We start from the raw sequence: 15175 nt of genomic DNA, 5'->3' as shown, positions 1-15175 counted from the left end.
AGAAAAAAGTGAGGACTTTAGTCTCAACTACAGAAGCCTTATAAGAAGCTGGGCATGGTGACAACTGCTTACAACCCCAGCACTAGGGATATGGGGTAGGAGGATCCCAGGGGCTCACCGGGCAAATCATGCTAGTTTAATTGGTAAGAGCCAGGTTCCAGACTCAAGTGAGAGACTCTGTATCAATAAATACGCTAGGCAGCTCCTGAGGGACATCTAAAGTTGACATTAGATATCTACGCCCAGGCACACACACATAGTCACACTTCCTCTCCAACGTTCAGCTTCTCCAATCACATAGTATGTCCACCCTGTAGCTCTACAGAATTTATTATCTTTCTTTCTTTATTTGTGTTTTCACAAAGCTGGATCTCTTAAGGACTTCCACCTCCCAAAGTGAAGAGGCTTGTTCTGTGACAACAGAAAAAAAGGAGACCATTCTCTATGTCCTGGGTACTGTACAACTATGTGTGTAAGGAGTAATATTAGGAGACACATGCTTCCCGTGAGGCAGGTAGCATCTTCTGTTATGAAGGCCATTTTCCACAGGCCTGTATCTTGTTGCATTCAGTAGAGAACGGGGGTAAAAAGGAAGGGAAGGGGAGCACTTGAGAACAATGCTAGCATTTTCTTCATTAGATTTCAACTGACACATGTCTAGCATTTACATGGAATTTTCTGTAGAACCAATCCCAAACTGCCTCATGTCAAAATGTAAATAGCTGACAGAAGAGTGCATTTGGGAAAATAAAACAGGAGACCACATTGACAATAAATCATAAAATTTTATTTGTGATTATTTAGTCATACACATTTTTAAAGTGCACTTGCAGATATCGTGCATTTATCATAGAAATATGCCACAGACTGTTATTTCTCACTTATTTCCTATAGATTCATTTTAAAGTATGTCATAAAGAAGGAATAAATGAGTTCATATGATGCTATTTATTGATTATAAAAATAAAGAGACAGAAAATATTTATCAATATTTAAAAGTACACGTCGATTTCAACAATTTTGAAATCATACGAGCATTCAAGCGTCGTCAGACCCATTTGTCTCATTATGTATAAATTTCAGATACGATGTTTTTGCTGTTGTAGCGTGAAGCCTATGGCTCAGTGCTGTGTAATCTAGCCCTTGTTTGAACGTTAATTGCTCTCATAATGAAGGTGACTATGAGAAGCAGACTGAGTGGTCTGTGCCCAGTGACAGTGTGGCCTTCACTAGATATCCATCTTGATATCTTATTTCATCAGGAGCACAGCTTTGCTATTCAAATAAAAATGACCTGTGCTCCATTCCTGGGCAGTCTGACACCTGTTTCAGGGATGAGTGGTGAACAGTATTTTAGTCAGGAAATAATCTCCCTTCCAGTGTCCAGCACCAAAGAGTGAGTTACTTCAGCAAAGGGGGATGTAAGAAAACTCTAGAAAACCCTCTGCCAGGTTGTGTTCCCCTTGTCATAGTAAATAATGACGTGACTCTCTTCAATTGTTCTTAATGGGGCTAATTGCATGTCCTTAGAAGCAGTGTTAAAATTACAGGTAATTTTTAATTACAAAGTGTTTCCTTGGAAACAGTTTCCTGTATATGAAAGCGCACTCCGTTCCAAAATAGTTCATTTCGCTTACAATTAGAAATCAAAGAGTGAGCACGGCATAGGGCAATTTAGAAATTGTCACACTAATTGCCATGAAAAAGTTAATTTTTCACAGCAGACAACTGACCGAGCATATCCAATTAACTGGTCCACAGTTACTCACCAGCTACTTCAGAGAAGAATTATTCCATTTTATGACCATTAATTGGTCACTGGCATTAGACATTGTTTTCCAATTTAGACACTTATTTAGAAATTATATATGCATAGCTATCAAATTTGGAAAGAACTGATCATAATGATTACAATTGTTATTGTTTTTAAAGATCAGCCTGTGTTGGTAACATCAAAGTTCACAGCAGCTGTCTTACAAATCACCTTAACACACCGGCTTCACGGCTAATGGTAGGCCTCTCTTTGGTTCATAAGGTGTTGCCCTGGAAACCATCCTGATACAGTCCATAATAGGGCAGACGCTGAGGCAGAGAGTGCAGCCTGTACATGTGTCGCTAACAGTAGGCAGGTGAGTTTCTGGATCGAACTGTATAGCCTGCAAATAGAAATCAAGAGAGTTGAGCCACTGTCCACCATTGTCAGGAATGCCTCCATTTTAGCATCTGCATCTCAGTCCCTGTCATGGAGATTACCACACCACACACCACAGTGATGCAATGACAGCAACAGCTGAGCTGACAGGAGAAAAAGAAGCAGATGAAACTCCCTTAGATTAGAAATGCAGTGTTTACCGTTCACTAGAGGTTTTTCCTTCCACGTGTGAGGAAACATTCTGAGACACGGCACTTCTGCTCTCTCCACCAGTGGAGCACTCAGGTTTTGCCGATGTGACCAGTTTGGGGCAGCTCATACCGGCCAATATTGTATGCTTTTATACAGATCCATTACCCTCACACTTTTTGTTCTTTTCTTCATGCGTGTGTGTGTGTGTGTGTGTACACCATATGTATTATGTGTGTAGGTGCACATGTACACATGTATGTGGAGGCATTCATGCGTGTGAATATAGGAGCCAGAGGAAAACCTCAGTTGTAATTCTCAGGAATGTCATCTGCCTCTTTTGACATAGGGTCTCCCATTGGCTTGGAGATAACCAATTAGGCTAAGTTGTGTGGCGAATGACTCCTGAGGATCCTCTGTCTCAGCCTCCTTGGCACTGTGATTTCAAGTCTGTGCCATTCTGCTGGGCAGTTTTACATGTATTCCACATATGCATGAGTACATGGGAGGTTGAACTCAGGCCCTTGTGATTGCCAGACAAGTACTTTACCTATTGATCCAGCCCCAACACACTTTCTGCACCCTTTTATGCTGGATAAGGATAATCCCAGGGGAGATAGTGATTATAAAATACAGAACAGTAGAAAACAATCGGTTCCACAGTCAACTCTGAGTTTTGAGCTCTTGCAACTTGATTTTAAGCATTATCTTACCTCAACAGGACAAAATGTAGAAGGGACAGGTAGGCGCGCTCTTGTCCCATTCTGGCCCTACATCTCCCAGCTATAAGACATTGGGCCAACCCTCTAGCGCTAACTCTGCTCAAGATTTTGACAAGTTTTATAAATTTCTCCTTCTTCCCTTCCTTGCTCCCTTCCTCTCTCCCCCTCTCTCTAACTCCCTCCCTTCCTTCTTTTCTCCTTCTTTCTGTCCTACCCTCCATCCCTCCCTTCCTCTCTCCCTATCTCCTTAGGCTCCTCCCTCCATCCTTCCTTCCCTCCCATTTCCTCACCCTTCTTCCCTCTATCCTCACTCCCTTGACACTCCTTTTCCTCTCCTCCTACTCCCTTGCCTTCCTTCCCTCCTTCTTGAATTTTCTCTTCATGACACTGTATGAAAAAATAAAAGAATAGATATACTAAATGTGAAGTGAGGACTGAGAAGCTGTAAGTTCACATGGCGACTTGGCCATGGTAGGCACGGAAGCAATGGGGATGCTGTGGCAGTCCTCAAGGGCAGGTTGAACTTTCCACAAGCACAGTGCAGCTATGGGAGAGGGTAATGGATGAGGGGAAGCGTCCTCCCTAGAGCCTTGCTGCTGTCTCATTTGCAGAAGTTCAGTCATGCTCTAGCTTTTTGGAATGTCAAAGCATGGCTTGAGGGAGAGTAACAAGGGAAGCGAAGTCCTTCGGTCCTACTCTCCTCACTTCCAGAGGCCAGCCTACAAATCTTCTGTGTAAAGACAATTTCAGGATTATTATGGCCTTTTGTGTTTGATTCTTGTATTAGAATCTAATTTAGTATGGACAGTCCTTGTTAGCAACAAGTGATTGATTCCAAGAGCTTTAGGAATACTCAAATCCGTGTGTGCCCAAGTTGCCGATATGAGTGTGTGCAAGATTTGCACCAGACCCTATGTTCAGCTTTCCTATACATTTTAAGTAAGCTTCAGATATAGCACTAACACAATTCCAACACTGCACGTATAGTCATTAAGCTGCTTTTTAGGACGTAGTGACAAGAAAAGTTTACATTTTAAAAGTGGATGGAAACTCTCCCAACTATTTTGATCTGAGACTGGCTGAATTCATGGATAAGAAAACCTCTAGACATAGAGAAGCAATGCATATAGACCTTGATTTTTAGAATTGCCATTCAAAGTTACATTTAACCAGCTTTCTATTCTGATGTCCATAAAAGTCAAATGGTCTTTTTCAAAGTAAATAAACTGTATTCATTACTTTTTCTCATTGCTTGACAAAATAGCTGAAAATTGGCCACTTAAGAGAGGAATTATATTTTTATAGTTTGGCTCATAGTTGGAGAATGTAGCCCACTGTAGCGCAGAAGTATGGAGGTGGTGCTTTGCATACCTGGTCATGTTGTCTCTGCAGTTTCGAAGCAGAGAGATATGAGTTCTGGGCCAATTTTCATTCCCTTTGTATTCAGCCTACAACTCCACCCACTGTAGGAGCTGCCCATACTGAGAGTGGTTCTTCCAGTCTTAATTAAACCTATCTGGAGACATCTTCACTGACACGATCAGAAGCATGTCTCCTCGGTGACCATAAATCTCCTTAAGGAGACAATGAAAGGTAAGCATAGCAATTGTTTAATGTAACGAGGAGTTAATATTTTAGGAAACAAACTTCAATAAGTTCTGACAAATTGTAAGAAGGTTTGTTTAAGTTCTTGCTATGCCTTAGAATTATTTCAGACTCATAATTGATTGAGTAAAACCCATTTCTTCCCCTTTATGGTCCCTCGTTTCTCTACATTGAAATCTGGTGAGGTTATTGAGAAAAATCAAACAATTCTTAGATATGTTATAGTTTGATATTGCAAACACAAAATACATTTCATCGATGACTTTCATTTTCAACTTTTAAAGTCTTTGAGACAGACATGACAAAGGATAAGTGAGTCTTTCTGGTGCATGGTTAGGATTTTTTCTCTCATTATCCTTGCTCTTGTTATTGATATTGGACCAAGGCTAGAATCCCAAGGTAATAGCTACCAGCTCTAAAATTTAAGATCTTAGCACCTCACATTTAAGTGATAAGATGTCTATGCTTAACTCTGGGTAGTTAATCACAATAAAGACAAAATGAAAGTAAAAGCTGACATCAACATTTTCAAAGTGACAAGAGGTAGGCATCTGTTAGCTAGAAATGATGGTAATCAAATGAAAAGTTGTGTCTATCTATAATCTCAAATTAAGAAGGAACATGGTTCTGTCTGTCTGTCTGTCTGTCTGTCTGTCTGTCTGTCTGACTACTGACAGGGTTTCACAATGCAGTCCTGGATGGGTAAATGACCTGGAACTCAATACATAGACCACATTGGTCTTGAACTCAGAAATCTGGCTGTCCCTGCCTCCAAGGCAGGGGTTAAAGGTAGGTACCACCATGACCAGAAGAAGGGAGAGACTTTTAAAAATAGAAAAATAGCATTGTAGGACTGTTCGGTGGGTAAAGCATTTGCTTCAAACCTAATGCTCTGAGTTTAATGCCTGAAACTGGCATAGTGGGAGAAAAAGGCATTGTCCTTTAACCAACATAATTTTACTGTAAGAGACACACATACACAAACACACAAACTAAATACTTGGATACAATATAGAGAAAACATGTCTGAAAACTATGTAAAAATTCTCTTTGTATAACATGGATACCCCATTAGTTTGAATGGAGTGAATGATCTATCTATACTGTAAAGTGGGCATTTTATTATTTATCTAAAAAATTCCATTGTTCATATTAGAAGATTTTATTGCATACTTACTCATGGCTTGAACATTTTAATAAAAATAAGGGTATGCTACAGTGCTAATGATTGTTTGTAGCTTTGAACAACAGGTCTTGATGAAAAATATATTTTCAAGGTTTCCAATCCTTTTGATTGGCATCCTTTCTTCCACTCATTCGGAAACCCACCAAGTTGAGGTCACAGTTGTGTCAATGCAATGCTGTTACAAACAGTGCACAAGCTGGTGGATGAAGTCATAAGCTAAAGTCACAGAGAAATGGGTGGGATGTATTCTGCCAACCCAGGAGGAAAGGGGTGTTTAATCTGCCTTTGGTGTCTTGTGGCAGGCTATCGGGCAAGGTGGAGAACACGCCCATGCTCACTTCTGCTGGCAGATCAACCAGAATCATCTTCCAGTCTTTTCCAGCCATGATGAAATTCATAAGACCAACATCTCCAAGTCTGTGGAGGGAGACTGTTTCTTTTCTTTTCCTTTTATAAATTACCGCTGTAAAACCCCAATCGATACTGAATGGAGGAGAATCCTCTATAGACTGAAGGAATCAGGCCCTTTAAGGAGCTTGGTGATAAATGACAGTTCTGCTCCCGGCAGTCAGTGCCAGATCATAACCTTCCTGAATGTACATTATTTTGCATGAATTTCGGTTTTTACTTAAGTTTCCCTCTCCAGCTTCTTGGGTGATGAAATGATATTAAAATAATATTGTGCACTGTAAGGTGCTGTATTAGTTATTTTTCTCATTCCTGAACCAGATACCTGAGCAAAAAAGCAATTTGAGGAAGGGAAAGAGGGCTTATTTGGGGTCACTGTCCTGAAGAGGGAGTCCAACATGGTGGGGAAGTCATGGCAGCAGCGGACAGCCAACATGGTGGAACATGCTCAATGTGGGAGGGGCAGGAAGTAGAGAAAAATGCTGGCAATGCTCATCTTTTCTCCCATCTTTACTCAGTAGGAATCCCCAGTACAGGCCATAGTGCCTCTGGAAATAAAGCGTTTATCTTGTCCAAAGAGATGGCACATCTGTGAGGTGTGCTTGCTGCATTTACAGAGGACCCAAGTTTGACTCCTAATTTTCAAGTTGGGAAGGTCACAACCACTCCAGTCCTAGTGGATCTGAACAGTGCATGCACACGTGTAGTACATGTTCCTATTGACACTAAAAATATACAAGTAAAAATAAAAATAAACACACACACCAGGGCATTATAAGGACCTGTGATGTGGAGACCTTTTTGGCGTATGTGGTTTGAATTCTACATCTAACAACAGAAGACAGTTTCCACCCCTAAAGGAGAACCGTGCCTTGCAGCAGCATCTTAATTCCCGCAGCGTTCCTACCTGGTAGCCAGAGTCATTACAGGTCATGTAACATTTGCCGCAATTGATACACATTTCCTCATCGATCAGGGCCACAACTTGCTCCATGACGTTCAGCTCACCAAACGTCCCCAGGTATTGCAGTGATTTTCCAATTACATCCTAGAAAATGGGCAGTGAATTAGTCATAATGCTCAAGTTAAAACAAATCCTTAATAACTACTATCTGCCCATGTTCCCCCAATTTGACCTTACACCCTATTGTGTTTACTTACAGGGTGTCGTGTATTACAGTTCTCAGAGAAGCACTTTCTGTGACACTGAGCTTACTTGGTTTTGAGGGACAGGCAGTATGAATACCCAGCTTAGAAATCCAAGGCCACTGGCTGTGGAAATGTCTCCGTGGTTAAAGTGCTTGACTGCAACCACAAGGATCAGAGTTTGGATTCCCGACACTCACATAAAACCCACCATGATATATAAAGTGGAAAGCCATTGAGGAATGTAAGTGATATCTGTCTTATGATTCCATATGAATGAGTGCAGGCACCTGCACATACACATCTGTATATAGAACATCCAAACACACACATATGCACATAGAAGAGACAAATGCACACAAATAACTCACATACACACACACACACACACACACACACACACACACAGAGGGAGAAGGAGAGGGAGAGGGAGAGGGAGAGGGAGAGGGAGAGGGAGAAAATTATAAGACTTAAGTAGCTGAACTCAATTTTTTTTCTGCTGGGCAGCCTATAATAGCATTTTGTATACAGATATTAAAATAATTCTCTTAGGTTTCTGTAACTTATATTCTAGAACTTGAATTTGGAAGGCTCTAAAAGCAATGTAAAAGTAATGTAAATAGGACAAAAGTTACCACATTTACATCAATGATTTCATTTCACTTGGGATGAGGGAGAGGAAAACTAGCGTACATCCAGTCTTTATTGTGGATTTTTTTTTGATTCTGTGACTTTCATTTGAAAGTTGCTCTGATAGCTCACTCACCTGTTATGTCTTGAAGAATATATTTCTTTATTGAGGTATTCTAATTTATGCTAATTAATTAGGCTGATCTAGGTTCAGTTGGATGCTCTTTCACTCTGAAGGAACTAGCGACGGCTCCATTCACCATTGAAAATCTTTCATGCGGTTACACATGGCTTTGTTTCTCATATTAATTGAGATTATGCTTAATATGGGAAGCACAGAGGATGTTGCTTCAACACTAGGAAGCACTTTGTCTCAGCAAACAAAACAGGAGTGTAACAATGTTTGTCAAATCAGTGTGCTGTCAAGAATTTCTGCTTTTGTTTTTAACCTTTAGAGTGAGAACGGTTTGTTTGAATTCAAGGTCTATGTTCAAAGAGGCCAGCTCTTGCTCAGAATCCTGGTTCTACATCGTCTTGGCTGTTCTATTTTCTGCCCTCTTTCTGGGTGGCACGATGGCCAGCCTTGATTATCAACGTGATCCGCCTTAGAAGAAAGAGGGAACCTGAATTGCAGAATTAACGGATTGGTCTGTGGCCATGTCTGTGGCAGACATTTTCTTAGTTGCTAATTGGTAGAGGTGGACCCAGCCCACAGTAGGAGGTACCATCCATGGGTAGGTGGGCCTGGGTTCAATAAAATTAACTGAATAAGGTATGGGGCACAAGTCAGTAAACGGTGTTTCTTCCTAGTTTCTGCTCTAGCTCCTGCCTCCAGGTTCTTGCCTTGAGCTCCTGGAGGCTTCCCTTGATTGTGAACTGCAATTAACTCTTTTCCCTCCCAAGTTGGTTTTGGTCATGTTTTATTAGAGCAACAGAAAAAGCACACTGAAATGCCAAGGACACTTGAGCACTTAGCGATTACTGTGAGCTTTCAAATGGAGACAATGTCCAGATTATCCCTACACCCCCTTCATATGCTTTCAAGCTTCACTGTTGCCTTGCGCACTTTCCTTACCGTGCGCTGAGGCTGAAGGTGTAATTTCAGCTGCATTGGAGTGTGTGTGCAGATGAGCCCTCGCCATCCAAATCTCTGTTTCTGTTCTGATCTGTCTCACCAGCTCAAGCTGCATTTCCGGTTGTGTAATGAGCATTACTACCAGTAACAAGTACTGTAAATTCCTCACCCACTGAACTTATAAGGGACCCAGAACGATAGCACCCTTCGGCTTTCCTTGACATTATGAGTAGCATTGGGATTTTTGTTTTATAACGAGGGAGACCTAGCATTTACTCCCATTTCTCCTTTCTCTAATGGCATCTGTTGTTATATTTTCTGAGGGATCTTTTTGAATCCTCTTCTGCATCTACAACCATTTTCAACGTGACTTAACTCCCCATCATTTTCCCAGCCTTATATATCTTTCAAAGAGAGCCCAGATGTCTCTACTTCACGAGAACTTCCTCAATCCTTCTGTATCCTTTCCTAACCAAATGGCAAAATGCACTCTTTCTCAGTTCTCTTCTTCCCATCCTTTCTCCCTGCCCCCCTTCTTCCTCTCCATTCTCCACCTCCACACTCACTGCCTTCTTTCTCTCTTCCTTTGCATGCTCTGGAATAGTTTATCCATTCTGTAGAAACCAATGATAAGAGACAATGTTTGAATTTTACTACACTTCGGGCTGCTGTCTTCATTTAAAATCATTTTCTTATTTAAGCCACATCCATTTTGGAGATGATGTGGTGACTGTGATTTAGGATATGAAATCAAGTAGACAATGAAATAGACTCTCAGGTAACCGCTGCCAGACTCCAAATGCAGTGATCATATGCACTCTGCTGCCCTGACTTGCTTGTTCCTCTCTAGCAAATCCCACCTCACATTGCAAATACAATTTTAAGTCTTGATTCTTATGTTTTATCTTAAGGAAGAGCTTTTTGCTTCTTTGAATCAAGGACAGTATATCCTGTTTCTGCAGATCATTAAAGCATAACGGACGCTCAAATACTTGTTAAATAAATATGTCTTTTGTATATCTAGGCTTAGGCTCAGCAGTGATTGCAGAGTAATAAAAGATCTAGTGGATATTTTAATTAATTTGGGCATTGAAAATGCAAAAGATAATCAAGGAAACTTGAACAGTTTAATATTTTCTAATATTTCAAGATAGTAAATGCATGAGCTTTCTATCTGGCTGCGAAAGACCTTGTGTAATAGGAACTAACTTTTTAAATGCAAATAAATCAGTCAAAATATCTCTTGTGCACAGTCTGATCATTACGAGAGAAATCACTAGTTAAATCTTCAACTGATGAAAACCCCCAGATTTTTTTCTCAGAAGAAACATACATCCCCAAGAGATTTTTTTATAAAAAGCAAATCTATCCTCTCTTAATATTAAATATGTCTTTTTGCTGTCTGTTTCGAGACTTGCAGCTTTCACTTAAAACATTATTTAGAACAAGCCACTTAGGACAAGTTTATTGGAGCCTTTACACGTTCGTTACTAGCACAGGGGTTAAAAATGTACTCCTTATGGTTAAGTATACCATGTACGTTTTTAATCTAGAAGAGGATAAAAGAATAATGTCTGGAATCATTTTGGGAGTATCAAAGAAAAAAATTAAGAAGAATGATCATCCTTTGTGGGTAAAAAATGCAGACATTTGTTGAAAAAAAAAACACCATCTCCAACGATACACTTAGCTGATGGAGATTTCCAGGCATGTCCTCAGATTTGTACTTTGCATAAAGATGTGGCTAACCAGCCAGGCGCTTGTGTTTCAGGTACACTTGCAGATGCTGGGAATGCTGCATTTATTATTCTGCACAGCACGTGCACATACAAAATACATCCTGCTTACTAGAAATGCTTATATCTCACAGAGACACATTTTAGATTATACTTCACACATCTGGCTTGACTTGGGCGTGTGTGTGTGTGTGTGTGTGTGTGTGTGTGTGTGTGTGTATGTACTCAAAGTTGACATCAGTACCTATCTCAATCACTTCCAATCATGTGCACTGAGGCAGGGTTTCTTGTTAATTTCAGCTCGTCTGGCTAGGTGGCTCACTGCAGGGACTACCTGTCCCCTGCTTCCTTTGTCCTACATTACATATGCGTCTCTGAGTCCACCTGGCTTCTGGTGGTTTCTGGGGAACCAAACTCTGGTCCTCACGCCTGTGCAGTAGAGATCTGCTCCGGGCGCCATCTCCCTAGGTGGCATATGTGGTTCTAATGTAAACACTCACGGTTAGACCCAGTGCCCTGAAGTATTCTAGAATCATAGCCACATTTAGGGTAATCAGAATGTCTTTGCAAGGTGGGTCAGACATTATTTCTATTTGATATACATTTTAAGGCCAAAGAATATAGAGCTAGAGGGACTTGATCCTGTGTCTGATGTCTTACACTTTCCTCATCATGAGCAATAAAAATTTATTAGTTTTGACCTCATTTTAGTGCCGATTGAAGTACCTTCGGGTTGTGATTGTTATCTGCTAACTGCTCTTCTGGCTTTGGGTCTTCATAGTTGATTAGCATTATTTCCTACAATTCCTGTAAATATGTGGCCTTCAAAGTCCAGGACCAAAGACGGCATGCTGTGGGAAATCACTGTGACTTCTAACCTAAAGGATCTGTGATTTAAATCATTTGGGTTTAGCTGCTTAATTAGTTTCCTGTGTCCTCATCTGCACCATCACCAGTGCTTCATGTTCTTATCTTGTCACTTCTTGCTTTACAAACCTATCAGGAGAGGAAATGAGATCATTTGGTTTCTTCTCCCTGAATTTATGCTGATTAGTAATAACTTTCTCCTCATAAAAGCCCCTGGGTCAAAAATGTAGTCATCTTTGCATGATTCCTTTGGGGCTGGGTCTCAGCCTCCCTGGTCTGGGTGTGTTTTTTTCCCCCTCTACTACAGTAAGACCATCTACATCCTCATTTTAATTCCTTTCTTCTTCCCTCCCTTGTTGCCCCTCCCTCCTTTCCCATGGCTCTCCTTTGGCCATTTTGAGATGTGGTTTCAGTCTGTAAACTAGACTATCTTGGAATGCACTGTGTAACTCAGGCTGGCCTTGATGAGAAACTGCAGCAATCAATCCCCCTACCTCAGTCTTCCAAGTGCTGGGGTTATGAGTGTGAGCTGCTATGCTCAGCTTGCCTTCTTCTATATTAAAAGGACTCAGATCAATGTCGATGTTTCATCAACTGGTACGTGATTCTCAAAGACAAGGGCTCTCAGTGTATCACAAGCAATGTATAACAGTCAGGTTACTGTTGGTATCATGCATTGCCCTCTGGGCTAGGAGGCAAGCAGGAAGCACTGAGAATTTGAGCTTAGTAGACTGGTGCGAGAAAAGCTGAATAAGGTGAGATGGGGATGACAAAAGATAGCGATTCAGAAAGACAAACACTAGACTGGCCAGAAGAACTGAGAGAAACAAGGTGCCAAGGGGTAGGCTAGAAGCAGGTGAAGGCGGTGAAAGGGGATGGTGACAGAGAAAGCTGTCAGTGAGAGACACATGGCCGTGAAGTTATTATCTGAGACTCTGATCACACTATCCTCCCCTGTGGGGTGGACTTGGGCTTGAAGTGGCAAGTTGCAGACATTTGAGCAGTCCCTTAAGTTAATGAAGCTGTATTCTTTTATCGTACCTATCTTAGGCTCTCAAATCTGTTTTTCCTCCTCCTTTTCAATTCTAAGAACACTCTCTGTGAGGTTGCAAGAGAGGATAATAGGAATGAAGCAGTTTTTCCTTCTAATTGTGATTTAACAATACACCATCTGTGTGAAGAAGTGGGTGTATTTTTTTCTTTTTGACTTTTAATAGACAAAAATACATTCCTACTTTACCTAATATTTTTCTTCAAATCCAAAGCATTCCAGTGAGCTGATCCCATGTTTAAAGCTTACTGTCACCCTTTTGTGTTGATCATTGATACGGGCTTCTCTCCTATGACCACTGATCACTAAGTTTTCTAAATGCTTAATCTTAACTTTCTTATTTCTAGGAAAATACATAGTGGTTATGTTACCAAATTCTGATTGACAGCTTCTCACCATCCTTGATCCATCTTTAGGCAAGTGCCTCAATTGTGACAAAGTATCTTCCAAAAGCACCATAAAGAAGGAAGGGCTATTTTGGCTACAATTCCAAGAGTAGAATCTACCATAATAGGGAGGTCTTGGAGGTAGAAGCCCAAGGCTTCTGGAGTCACACTCTTTCCATAGTCAATGTGGTGGCTTGAATATGCATGGCCCAGGGGGTGACACTATTAGGAGATGTGGCCTTGTTGCAGGAGGTGAGTCTGTGTCAAAGGAAGTGGGTCACTCTGGGGTGGACTTTGAGATCCTGTCTGAGGACAGTCTGCCCCTGGCTTCCTTTAGATGAATAGGTAGAACTTTCAGCTCCTCGGGCACCATGCCTGCTGCTTGGGTACTGCCATTCTTTCTGCCATGATGATATTGAACTGAAACTCTGAACCTGTAAGCCAGCTCCAACAAATGTCCTTGTAAGAGTTGCCTTGATCGTGGAGTCTCTTCACAGCAGTGGAAACCCAAAGACAGTCAGGAAGCTGAGAGAGGTGAATGTTGTGCTCAGCCTGCTTTTTCCTTATTTAGCCTATGGAATGGTGCCTCCCACGTTTAGGATGGGCCTTCTTCTCTCAGTTCAAATAACCCAATATAATCCCTCATAGATATACGCAGAAGTTAGTTTCCCGGGTGATTCCAAAGCTCATCAATTTGACAATCAAGAATACCAGTCACACTGAACTATGGGGTAGCATCCACAACTTCTCCAAACTTCCTGAAATAGATTTACTAAAGGTGGGATACACATGTACCTACACAGAGGCTTTCCTTCTTGGCACACAAAACCTCTAAGGTCACATGAATGGCTACTTCCTTCAGATCCCTTCAGGTGCCCTTCCCCTCAAACACAAGCTTTTAAAAAGGAGTCAAAGCTAAGCCTATGTAGCTGTCTTCTTTTGATAGATGATATTCCCAATGGCTAAGGTTCTTCAATTCCTTTTCAGGTGTTTTTTCTTCAGTGGAGTGGGATTTCCATCTATAGTCTGTAAAGACTTACATGGCTGCTATATCTTGCCCATCCCTAATAGTCATCTGGTTATAAGGTCCATGATGTCATCCTGAAGGGACAGTCCCATTCCTCTCTTACTTCAGTGTCTGTCAGCTGGTTGCTTCTCACATCACTCTTAGCCTTGCAGATTTCCATGCATGCACACATCTGGCATACACTGCTCTTTCCCTCTGTCCACTGACAGGACCTCTTCATTCTAAGCAACATGTTTGCTTTTTCTATTGCTGTGTTCTGTTGAAGCCAGGGACCACACACATCAATAAATCCCCACATGACTCAAGAGATTATTTTTATAACCAAATTCTGCTCAGCTTTTAAAGTTCAACATGATAGATTTTCAACTGCTATTTATTGGTCCATAGACAACTGAGAATATGAAGGCTGCCCCAGCTTGCTTCTCTGGATTCTTCTGGAAATTGCTGGGCAAGTCTCCCTTATTTTTCTTTCTGTGCAGGCCCCTTTGTGCTCTGTAAGTATCTAATGTGGTCTTACAGTTTTATCCAACTGCTTTTCTCTTTCCTTTCACAATTCAATTGAAATAATAAAGCACTCGATCAGGCTGACTGGTCTCCTGCCAACACTGCCTTGCCAGTCTTATGAGATGCCGTCTATCTCCTCCTCCAAGCAGCAGGAAGACGTGATGAAAACATCACTAGTGCCCCTAAACCATTCATTTTCCTACCCAGAAATTCAAAGACGTAAGAGATACATTCTCAGCTTCATAAGGAGAATGAGAATTCATTCTCACATATATCAACAGAACTGGGGCGAGTTCCGGGACTTCATAAGGCTTGGCAGGCTCTCAAGCCTCTGTTATCTGCTGCCAGGGAATAAAGCACGTTTCTCATTTTGCTGTGCCACATGTGAGCACTGTCTTGTCAGTTATTTTGGGCCAGGGGGCAAAGTTGCTCTGAAAGGAGGAACTGCATGCTTTCCCGTACGTGGCACTGTGTGCGCATGCGTGCGTGCG

The 15175-nt window shown here is 41.4% G+C and overlaps 1 protein-coding gene across 1 annotated transcript in view; it reads right to left on the bottom strand.

Annotated features, from left to right (window-relative positions):
- Positions 1-768: 768 nt before the first annotated feature.
- The window catches only part of Dpyd (dihydropyrimidine dehydrogenase), an 865876-nt gene continuing 851469 nt past the window's right edge, over positions 769-15175 (bottom strand). Inside the window, exons 22-23 of the mRNA NM_031027.2 lie at positions 7170-7310; positions 769-2156 (exon numbers count right to left, since the gene is read on the bottom strand). Coding sequence (NP_112289.2) covers positions 1986-2156; positions 7170-7310 — 312 coding nt within the window. The 3' untranslated portion in view covers positions 769-1985. The remainder of the gene's footprint in view (positions 2157-7169; positions 7311-15175) is intronic.

Source organism: Rattus norvegicus, chromosome 2 (genome assembly GCF_036323735.1).
Source record: "Rattus norvegicus strain BN/NHsdMcwi chromosome 2, GRCr8, whole genome shotgun sequence".
NCBI lineage: Eukaryota > Metazoa > Chordata > Mammalia > Rodentia > Muridae > Rattus > Rattus norvegicus.
The sequence above is the reverse complement of the archived record's forward strand: the minus strand, read 5'-3'. Positions and strand labels throughout refer to the sequence as shown.